At 38.1% G+C, this 12500-nt stretch overlaps 1 protein-coding gene across 1 annotated transcript in view; it reads right to left on the minus strand.

Moving 5' to 3' along the window:
- The window catches only part of LOC144978178 (gonadotropin-releasing hormone II receptor-like), a 64878-nt gene that overhangs the window by 649 nt on the left and 51729 nt on the right, over positions 1-12500 (minus strand). Inside the window, exons 2-3 of the mRNA XM_078923896.1 lie at positions 2693-2752; positions 1-1747 (exon numbers count right to left, since the gene is read on the minus strand). The exon at positions 1-1747 is cut by the window's left edge and continues 649 nt beyond it. Coding sequence (XP_078780022.1) covers positions 1-1685 — 1685 coding nt within the window. The 5' untranslated portion in view covers positions 1686-1747; positions 2693-2752. The remainder of the gene's footprint in view (positions 1748-2692; positions 2753-12500) is intronic.

Here is a 12500-nt window from a genome sequence, read left to right on the forward strand (position 1 = left end):
TTGTATAATTGTTGGTGAGATCGAGGTCTGTACAATCTATGCTGTGCTCCCTTGGAACCGGGTACCCCGAAAATATCGTACGGACTCAAAAACTCGGACTTTCCATAATGATAATCCAAGGCCTCCGTAGATACGTGTTTGTAAGGCTCTCTAGACGGGAATCGAACCCTCAACCTTACTCCATTCTTGTTCTCTTCTGTCAATACGGCCGCCGAACCTCTCAGAGAACGTTCCTGGGAATTACCGCTACTCGATACCGAAGGATTGTTCGTTATAATCGGCTCCTGCAAATGGGTCTTAGCGCAAATTTTCATTTCGTACACAGGTCTAGATCTACCTCTAACTCCACCGCTTGAAACTGACATAAGCATACCAGGAGTTCTAAAATTGTAACTTGGAGACCTTCGGACACCTTCTTTGTATTTGTTAGAGCACATTAAATCCTTTAAGCTTCGTTTGATTTTCACGTTGAAGAATCCGTAAAGAATGGGATTCAGAAGACTTTGAACGAACGCAATTGTTTCTACAAAGGCCATTACAGAATTGGGAATGTGAATCTTATAGTTGCTATAGATACGAACTAGCGTCGTGACGAAATATGGCGTCCAGCATATCACAAAAGTAGCGATAATAGCGAATGTCATTTTTAAGGTTTTTATTTTAGCTCGAGGGAAAGTTGACTTGCCGGAAAATGTGCTGGGCCGACGAAGACTAAGATTGCTGGAAGTTGTATTCGTGATGTCGTTTTCTATCTCCTGACTGGCCTTAGATACGACGAGAACAATACTAGTGTAGAAGAATGAGATGAGAATAACTGGAATAACGAGAATATAAACGGTTGTGAAAGAAAAATTTAACATCCTCTGCCACAAGGCAGTGTATCCTCTACTCTTACATGCATAATACGTCCGACAGTTTCGTATCTCTTCTGTCTGTACAAAAATGAACAGCTGAGGCACACATAAGACGAAAGGTAATATCCACGAAATGGCAATGAATCTTTTCGCTCTTGTAGTTGTAGCGCGATATCTCAGCGGTTTGCAGATGGCTAGATATCTATCAAAACTCATCGACGTCAGAATAAAAGTGGTACTGGCGAGTGTTATGAGTTGGAGATAGGTTAAGATCTTACACAGAGCCGCTCCTAGGACCCACTGGTCAAAGGCGACGAAGATGATTTCCGTGGTCATCGTGCAGAAGCAGACGGTGAGGTCTCCGATGGCGAGATGGATGATGAAGATGTTCACCCGATTGTGGCGTTTCCGGTATCGCGTGCAAGTGAGAAGAAGAATAATGGCGGTGTTGCCGATTAGGGCAAGTACCATGACCACCACGATTGTAGTCACTCGCTGGATGACGTGGGGTTGCCAGATAATTTTCTCCGGCTCCGTCCAGTTTTTGCTGTTGCATGGGGATGATGGTAAGGATAATGATGATGATGATGATGACGGTGACAGTGACGATGAGAAATTGTTGTAGTTGTTGTTGTTGGCGATATCTAAAGCATTGACGAGTAATGATTGAATTGTAGATGAGGTTGTCGTAGTCGTCGTTGTGATGGCCGGTGTAGACGTTTTGGTGATGGTCGGAATGATAGAGTTGGCAGCAGTCGTTGCGGTTAGTATTGAGCCTGTGTTCGGGTCTTGACGAAAATCGGCAAATAAGACAGTCGAGCTGGCAGTCATGGTAAGATAGTCTTACTGTAGTGACGTCTTCTCACTCTACCCTCGAATGACTGGGACATAGTCTGCATTGGACAAAAGGGCAGGATTAATGTCATTAATATTCATAGATAGATATTTCATAAAGCAATTATCTGGAGCGATATATAAACGATACAATGGGTATGTAGCATGACATCTATTTAAGCTGAAACGATTTCATTCAATGTTTGTAATGGAACAATAAATCATTTCATTGTGGCTTTACACCGGTTCCTTTACCTTGAAATGTTAGACAAATTCTTACATGGCTGTGAAAATGGCCACCAATGTTTGCAATATATATCTTTTTTTATATCAGATTTATTCTTTTCAGTAATTTAGAGTTGGTACTTCCAGTGTTTATGTCAGGGTTTGTATAAAAACGAATTCTTGGAATTTGATCATTGGTGATCGTAAAATGATAAAATTCTTTGAGAAAACATTTCAATGAGATTGAAGACCTTGGTAAAAACGTTATCACAACAAAATACATCTGAGTTCATGAGATTTGTTCATTGCATTCTGTGGGCCAAAATGTTGAGATCATACCCAGCCCAAACGTGACTATAGATAATACGCACTTGGCAAAGAAGCTCACAACATTGCCATCCGGAATTTTAACAGGCCAACATACAAAGCATATATAAAGAAATACAAAGAATAAATAAATAAGAACTGAACTAATCTCCAAAGTTACAAAAATGTATGATCATGTGACTTTATGATACATTCATTGACTGTCCTGAAATTTTCTTTAATACACTTATGACGAGCACAAATAAGTTACAGAAGCTATGTGTAACATTGAACGTGTATAGTCTGGTTGAGACAGTTTAGTGAGAATTACTCATAAACGCAGATGGCAAAAAAAACAATAACAACGACCAGAGTGACGTCATCTTCGTTCTATCTATAAACCCGCCAGAAAACAGTAGAAATCTTTGATACTTTGTCACTTTGAAGTTTTTATCCTTGAAGATAAATCTTACATTTCCTTTTGTGTCTTAAGGCAGCAGAGTCAGTTCATCACATTATTGATCTGTTGAAATCTGGAAATGGAGAAAAAGAATGTGAAAATATTAATTTACTTTGTGAATGGGCATGATCTTTATTACATTTCAATGTGCTCGAGGTCATTGGTCACATTGGAATATGTGCTCAAAGTGACCCACATAGTGAAAAGTGTTCACAGTTTTTGAAATATCTAACCTCACGATTGGTCATTTTGTTCAGCTTGACACATGGGTATGTTTACAACTTTCATAAACAAAGCAGGGTCGTTTACATTTCTGAATAAATATCCAATCTTTGGACAGCAACAAATCATCTGATTAATGACTTGGTTGGACGAAAACATGAATATAGATCGCTCCCATTTGTTGTTGGGAGGATTATTCCAATATCAAAAAGAAATTAAAAACCAATATGTTAAAGCCACAATTTTCATACAATACAGTAGTATATATTTTCAAAAATGTCGCCCTTTCGCAACGGGAATCACCCATGTGGTCCAAGTGAGCAAATTGGGGGTTAATAATCTTGCCCAAGGAAAACAAAACGAAAGTGCATGAAGCGGGGCTCGAACCCGGGACCTTCCGGGTCACAGTGCAATACCTTAATCGCCCGGCCACTACGCCCTCCCCCCCCCACCCCACCCCCTCCCGCTATACAGTAGTATAATAAGTATAATAAATGACCGTCTGTTCCTTCTTCTTATCCTTCTATCATATGAGCAACCATCCTGTAACTGACAACCCTCAATATGGCTTGACAACTCGGCTACCGAAGACATCAACCTATGGCTCACACACCACCCACACATCAGCACCCACCCACCACCCACACACCACCACCGTAAACCACCCACATACCACCACCCATAAAAAACCCACACACCTTCTTCTTCTTATTCTTCTTCTTCTTTCAGCTTATCCCGCATTTTGCAGGGTTGCCATAATGAATGCCACATCTCCATGCATCTCGGTTCAGAGCATCACCTTCCTCCAGGCCCAGTTCTTTCATATCATCCTTTACCTTATCTCACCATCTAGTCTTCGGGCGTCCCTTTTTCCTCTTTCCCGCTCATTGTAAGTCCTATACATTCCTTCCCACGTACTCCCTCTCTCGTCTCTTTAAATGTCCGAATCATTTCAACCTCTTCTCTCATCTTTTTTGATACATTCTTCACTTCAGTCAACAGTCAATGACCGTATGTTCCTGATAACCTTTATTTCTCCGCAAATATTGCGGGTCTCCACTAATCTAATTAAAATAAATATAACGTTAAAAGAATTTGAGGCATCATCTTTTTCGTTTTTCCCACTTTACGAAAGGAAAATGAACCAAAATGAAAAATATAATAACTCCCAAAAAGGAACAGAATACTAAAACACGCAACGTTTTGGACTCAAAATCCTTCTCCAGCTAATAATGAAAACAATAAAAACACGAATAGAATATATCACGTGCAATACAGATAGACGGCAGTTCTTATGTCGTGTGGCTATGTGGTCTTGTCGTATGACACTCGCTCGTCGCATAGTTGAGTCCTTGGAAAATGCTCTTTACTCACTTTCTCTCACCGTACTCAGGTGTAAAATGAGTGTCTGGTCGTTAACAGCGTTGTCTCTGTCCAAAATAATTGTAATATCGCCTAACAGGTGTCATGTCCCGTCCTACATGTTAAGTGTTGCAGTTGGCCAGGGACCCTTTGTAAAGTGCTCTGAGCACGTTTAGTGGATATTGCACTATATAAATGCTCTTGTTTTTTGTTTTTGTCTTTTCTAGTCTGTTTTTATTCTTTTTTTTTCCTCTTTACTTTTTATAGTCGACAGCTTTTAGCAGCATAGGCTGTAAACGGAGTGCATTCATTTTCATCTCCGATCCGTCTCTTGTTTTATCATAGCAAAGTGAGTGCATCCGTAGCCATCGTAAAGTTATAGCCTGACACTGACCAAAAATGACGTCAAAATGCCAGTCTTTGGCCACAAAAGAAAACAAATCGTGAGTTATATTTAATAGTTCAACCAATGAAATAACTTGTTTCCATGAGCTCTACTAACGACAACTCACTAGACGGTGCAAAAAAACAAATAATGACGTCAAACTGCCAGTCCTTTTGGATTTCAGTGTCAGGCTATAACATTACGATGGCTACGGTGCAAATCACTCGTTTTAGTTGCCGAACCGTACAGAATTCGAACGTGAACGTTTTTTCTCGGAATAGGAACAATAGCCTGATGTCACTTCCGCCAGCAACGAGAAGCTTGGTTCTAAACTAAAAAATCGATACTTTTTATTCTTCCTGCTGGCTATAACTTTTTCACATGTCTTGTGATCAGAATGTATAAAAATCAAAACATGATCAGATTTGTGTTTTTCTTTGGATACACTTTTATGCTCGTCGGAAAAGTATTTCATAAGGGCGTCCGCCATTTTTTAAATAGTTTAGAACCAGTTACTAAGTTACTATGCGTCATTACAAGGGAAGTGGCGTCACCACTGTTGAATCCAATTAAAATTTCTTTCAATTTTCTATCAACAAAGTAAAAAGAAACACACGGACTTTTTTGTTATTGTTTTTAGACAGCATTTGAATGATCAAGTCTCACTAAATGAAATGTTTGAAAAGTTATATAAGCATTTTAGTTTACACATAGTTTTGTTTGCTGGTGTGCTTCATGTGTTTGTTGTGAGTGAATTACAGAAATATATATAGATAGTATGCAGATGACGTCACTCAGGCCTTTGTTATTGTTTTTGCCATCCGCGTTTGTGAGTTGTTCTCACTAAACTGTATTAACCTGACTATAGATAGAATGCGCTTGGCCAAGGAGTTCACAACATTGCCATCCGGAAGTATAACGGACCAACACACAAACTCTGTGTAACCATGAACTTTTATAGTCTGGTTAATACAGTTTAGTGAGAACAACTCACAAACGCGGATGGCAAAAACAATAACAAAGGCCTGAGTGACGTCATCTGCATACTATCTATATACGTTCATGGTTACACAGAGTTTGTGTGTTGGTCTGTTATACTTCCGGATGGCAATGTTGTGAACTCCTTGGCCAAGCGCATTCCATCTATATATAGCGTCTATGGCACAGTAATTGTTCATGAACAGGAGAGGATATTGAATGCACTCAGTTTACACAGCAACACTTTAAAACATTATGTAATGCATAGTCCGAAAAAAAAGTTAGTCTTTATAACATTATGTTGTATGTGTTACTGTAAAATTCCAATGTTCTGGGTGGTAGAAATGAAAACACCGCAAAACATGAAGGGAATTAGCGATTGCGTGACAAGCATAAAGGTTACATTATTTATATTTTAGATTCATTTGGTCTAGTCTCGTTCAATTTGAGACTGGATGCAAATGTTCGTGACAATACATAACATGGTTCGAGAGAAACAAATCGAAAATCGAAATGTGTGATCATGTATTGTGAAACAAACGATAGATAGAACGGAGATGACGTCACTCAGGTCTTTGTTGTTGTTTTGGGGCTTGTTTATTTTTTTTTTTTTTTGCCGCCCACGTTTAAGAGTAATTCTCACTAGCCTGTATGAACAAGACTATAAAAATTCATGGTTACACATAGTTTTGTGTGTTGGTCCGTTATTCTTCCGGATGGCAATGTTGTGAGCTTCTTAGCCAAGCGCATACTGTCTATAATAGTTGGGCGTCTCACAATCAATCTGTGCTCTGCAATACTTTACGTTTAGGTAAATTACTCACTTGTATTGCCAACCAGACGAATGTACTCTCGTACACAAAACTAGATCACTCTTACTGTTATCGTAAATAGACAGTCTGTTGAAGGGATAAGTGAGAGCGAATCAGCCAACTGGGGATCTTAAAAACAATTTTTAAAACTCGCAATTTCGTCGATTTCACTCGTTTTAGAATCTGCTTGAAGCGACGTATACATATACGCAGGTCTGACATCCGGATCCACTTATGGGCCTTGTTTAACATTTTTTTAAAATAAATAAATAAAAAATAAAATTCCCTTTATTCATCCCACAGGGGAAATTTGTCCCTTGGTTCTATTCCAAGGAAAGACTGGAATAAACCAGGCGTCAGCCGTAGTGCAGCGCCTCAAATTGCTTAAGGCCACACAGCGCAGCGTCTGGTGACGAACTCGGTACCTTTCGGGTACGAGGCAAAGATCGCAAAAAAAAAATAATTAAAAAAAACTAATTGAGCTTTACATAGCGCAATATCCACTAAATGTGGTCAACAGCAAGATTTAACGTGTAGAACGGGACATGACGCCTATTAGGCGATATTACAATTTTTCGGACAAAGACAACGCTGTTAACGGCCAGGTTATCATTTTACACCTGAGTACGGTGAGAGAATGTGAGTAAAGAGTCTTTTCCAAGGACTCAACTATGCACCGATCGCGAGGCTCGAACCCAGGACCTTCCGATCCGAAAGCGAGTGTCATACCACGAGACCACATAGACCGCACCGCTGAGCCACGCTGCCCCTTAACATTGTCGTAATGGACAATATTTTACGACATTTTAAAAATATTTCCATAACAAGATTGAGCCCATAGGGAATTGGATTATCAGACCTGTAAATAAGTGCCCGTTAGCTTAGAGAATAAATGAACCATTATAATGACATCCAGCAAACTGAAATACGCTTCAATAGTCGTGACGTCACTTCCCTCGTAATGACGCATGGTAACTTAGTAACTGGCTCTAAACTATCGGAACAAAGGCGGACGCCCTGATGAAATATTTATCCGATGAGCCTAAAAGCGTATCCAGAGGAAGAAAAAACATAAATCTGATCATGTTTTTACTTTTACACATTTTGATCACAAGACATATGAAAAGTTCTAGCCAGCATGAAGAATAAAAGCACAGAACTTCTTTGTTTAGAACCACGATGGCCGCTGTTGCTGGGGGGGGGGGGGGCGTGACATCAGACTATTGAATCCAATTGTAAATGCGGTCTAATTATATCAGATATATATTTTGGCTGCCTCTATTCTCATCCCCCCCCCCCCCCCCCCCCCCCACTGGCCGATTGGATTACCGAAAAAAACGTCGCCGGCTTTTTGCGATTTGAATTTGATTGATTTTTTTTTTTTTAATTGTGCAACTTGTGACAAGAAACTTAAAAAATTACTGCATTACAACCTTTGGATTAAACATACAACAATTGTGGACTACTATTATGAAGACTAGCATCCTAGACTAGGGGGATGAGAATAGTCACTTCGATATATTTTAGTTATTCATTTAATCGATTTTTTAAACGTCTCTATTTGAACAACATCCATTTGACTCAGGTTACATCCCCCCCCCCTCCCCCCTGATGTGATCGATAATGAATTATCAATATATTTTAATAGCATATCGTGTATCGCTATGTTAATCTTCTTATCTACTCCCCAGCTGTTAATTAGAAATGGAGTGAGAGTTTTAATGAGACAAAGACACACACACAAACACACACACACACACACACACAAATACACACACATATATTATGAAACATGTGTTTCGGCCATAAATAAGTGAGTGACTGCATCTATATTTTATATAGATAGATAGATAGATAGATAGATAGATAGATAGATAGATAGATAGATAGATATGGATAGATAGATAGATAGATAAATAGAAAGAGAGATAGATAGATAGAGAGATAGATAGATAATTATTATTATTATCATCGTCATCATCATCATCAGCAGCAGCAACAACAGCAGCATCATTATAATAATAAATAATAATAATAATAATAAATAATAATAATAATAATATAATTATATTATTATTATTATTATTATTATATATTATTATTATTATTATTATTATTATTATATCATTATTATTTATTATATTATTATTATTATTATTATTATTATTATATTATTATCATTATTATTTTATCATCATTATCATTATTATTATTATCATTACTATTATTATTATATATTATTATTATAATTATTATTATATTATTTTTATTATTATTATTATTAAAGGAATATCCTGTTTCTGACAGTGCTCAATAAATTAACAATTAAGAGCATTATAAAATGAGTAAAATCAACTCACGTCTCGTCTAATACGGCCGTTTCGACACCCGAGGCGTCTCTTCAGTCGGTTGTTGTGCGATTGCACAACTGTACTGACAACTGAAGGGACGATTCGGATGTCGAAACGGCCGTATTGGACGAAATATTAGTTGATCTTACTCTTTATATATGCATACATATATATAATATATACCTACGAGTACCCACCAACACTCATAAATACCAAGCTCCATACAGTTGAGCACTCTCGGTATTAGTAGCCAACACACTACTCACAACATTGAAGAAAAAAAACCGTAGACTATTCGATGAAAAACGTCCCCAACCAAAACAAAATATTATGCCAACTGACGACGTTGATGAAAGCCACAGAAACATATGTTTTGGCCACATATAAATGAGTGATCCCGTTTATATTTTATTTTTACTTTTTATATTATATATATAAATATATATATATATAATAATATATATATATATTATATATATATATATATATATATATATATATATATATATATATATATACAAAATATATATATATATATATATATATATATATATATATATATATATATATATTCTTTTTCAAGATCGGGCTGGGGGTCAAAATTGTTCCGTACAGCCCATGAAACATTTTTGTCAATGAGAAAAGAAGTATTGGAAGATCACAGCCTGATATACGAGATACAAACAAACCTTTTTTTTAATCAAGGTAATTCTATCATGAGTATCTATAGAATCTGCTTGGGAATAATGAGAGTACCGATAATGATAGGTCTTGTCTTTTGACGTTGGGAATCGCCATCTGGCCTCCCTGTTGCCAGATTTATTTCCGCGCACCAACAGACTTTATCGGCCCGACCTATTTTGATCGTTGATGACTCAAAAGATTCGTCTCGATCTATGTTCATTTCCACAGTACAGCAGTATAATAATTAAAATAGTTCAGTGCCTGTTTGTAATAGTCTTTATTACTCCACAAAAATTGCGGTGGTCACAAAAAACGCACATCATTTTACTGGCTCTTCATTGGAAATCTTTTACATTCCACATACACAAAAAAAAACAAATCCCCCAGTGACTTCGAAGATACAAAAGAGAAGACTGAGACTTGCGGGGCACTGCTGGAGACACAAGGAGGAGATTGCAAGCAATCATATGCTATGGGAACCACCCGAGAGAACCAGATACAGATGCAGGCAGAATAAAACATACATTGACTGTCTGCTAGATGAAACAGGAATGGACAACACCCGAGAGCTGCGCACACTTATGGAGGACAGGACAGAATGTCGAAGACTTGTGGCTCATGTTGGGCTAAGTAAAAGTTATATGTAGACTTTCAAAATTTTATGAATATGAATTGAGAAGCAAAAAGGATACAGTGGATTTTTCAAAACCGTATTCAGAAAAACAATATCAGAGTAAAACTGACGCAACATTTTAGAGTAAAATGGCGATAATCTTAACTTTTGTTTTCATTTTAAGCAAACATTAATTATGTCATTGTAATTATTTTCATTATAATTTTCCTCATCATGTAAGAGATCGTCTATGTAGATGGATAGATAAATAGTTATATTGATAAATGGATATTTAGATAGGTAGGTAGATGGGTAGATGGATAGATATATAGATAGATAGATTGGATAGATAGATAGATAGATAGATAGATAGATGGATAGATAGATAGATAGATAGATAGATAGATAGATAGATAGATAGATAGATAGATGGATAGATAGATAGATAGATAGATAGATAGATAGATAGATAGATGGATAGATAGATATATAGATAGATAGATAGATAGATAGATAGATAGATGGATAGATAGATAGATAGATAGATAGATAGATAGATAGATAGATAGATAGATAGATAGATAGATAGAGTTCCATCAAAAGCCACCAGTGCTACGCCATGATAAAACAGACACATGATAATAGTTTAATGGGAATGATGGACAAATAACATTTCATTAACGCGTCTGGATTCTGTCCTTCTCAGGTATTCCCCAAGGGAAAAGATAAAAGACGTCTGCTGGGTTGAAAAATGTGATGGTGATATGAAATTTTAATTACCCTTGAGCAGCCATCTTGTTCAGGGATGAAACGCTCCGCGTGATGGTCGTGTCAGAGAAAAAATATTTTTTTTAATTTGTCTAGATTTTATTTTCACGTGTCACATGATTAATTGATGTAGTTGGGCTATAAATAGATAGGGTTGTGTGTGGGTTGTTAATGGGTGCTGTGTGGGTGGTTTATGGGTGGTGATGTGTTGGTGGTTTATGAATGGTGGTGTGTGGATGGTTTTGGGTGGTGGTGTGTTAGTGGTGTGGGGTGGTGTGTGGGTTGTTAATGGGTGGTGTGTGGTTGGTTTATGGATGGTGGTGTGTGGGTGGTGTAGGGTTGTGTGTGGGTTGTTAATGGGTGCTGTGTGGGTGGTTTATGGGTGGTGATGTGTTGGTGGTTTATGAATGGTGGTGTGTGGATGGTTTTGGGTGGTGGTGTGTTAGTGGTGTGGGGTTGTGTGTGGGTTGTTAATGGGTGGGTTGTGGTTCGTTTATGGATGGTGATGTGTGGGTGATGTGGGGTTGTGTGTGGGTTGTTAATGGGTGGTGTGTGGGTGTTTTATGGATCGTAATGTGTTGGTGGTTTATGGATGGTGGTGTGTGGGTGGTTAATGGGTGTGGTGTGTTGGTGGTTTATAGGTGGTGGTGTGTGGGTTCTTTATGGGTGCTGGGTTCTTTATGGGTGTCGTGTGTGGATGGTTTATGGGTAGTGGTGTGTGGGTGCGTTTTCCGCAAAGCTGAAGGGGAAAATAACAGTTGTAAGACCGGCAATGTTATATGGACTAGAGACAGCAGCTACAAAAAAGAAACAAGATATAGAATTTGAGGTGGCAGAAATGAGGATGCTGAGATTGTCGATTCGCTGGACAAGAAAAGACAAAGTGAGATATGAACGAATTAGAAGGTTGACCGAAGTGAAGAATGTATCACTAAAGGATGAGAGAAGATAGATTGAAATAGTTCGGACATGTAAAGAGACGAGAAAGGGAGTACGTGGGAAGGAAAGTATTGGACTTACAAATAGCGTGAAAGAGGGAAAAAGGGACGCCCGAAGACTAGATGGATGGATAAGGTAAAGACGATATGAAAAAACTGGGCTTGTAGGAAGATGATGCTATAAACCGAGATGCATGGAGATGTGGCTTTCATTCTGGCAACCCTGCATGTGGGATGAGCTGAAAGAAGAAGACGAAGGTGTGTGGGTGCTTTATGGTGGTATGTGGGTGTTGTGTGGGTTTCTTTGGGTGGTGGTGTGTGGGTGGTGTGTGAGTGGTTTTGGGTGGTGGTGTGCGGGTGGTGTGTGGGTGGTTTTGGGTGGTGGTGTGTGGGTGGTGTGTGAGTCATAGGTTGATGTCGTCGTTAGCCGAGTTGTCAAGCCACGTTGAGGGTTGTCAGTTACAGGATGGTAGCTCATATGATAGCAAGCTCTGTTTACATATCAAAACCTTAACTCTCTTCCTTACCAGCCATTTTCAGGATTTTCCCCAAAACTTCACACCTAACCAACACAAAAAAATATTTTTTATCACCCAAACGTTCTAGAGATAAATAATTTCTTTCGCAAAACATGCTCTTCAACACACTGTTCATTTTCTTTAAATTTTATGATGTGCAAGAGAAAATTGAATAAGAAAAATGTTGGTT

Source organism: Berghia stephanieae, chromosome 8, assembly GCF_034508935.2.
Source record: "Berghia stephanieae isolate SIO BIC M18660-M18661 chromosome 8, UCSD_Bste_1.3, whole genome shotgun sequence".
NCBI classification, from domain to species: Eukaryota; Metazoa; Mollusca; class Gastropoda; order Nudibranchia; family Aeolidiidae; genus Berghia; species Berghia stephanieae.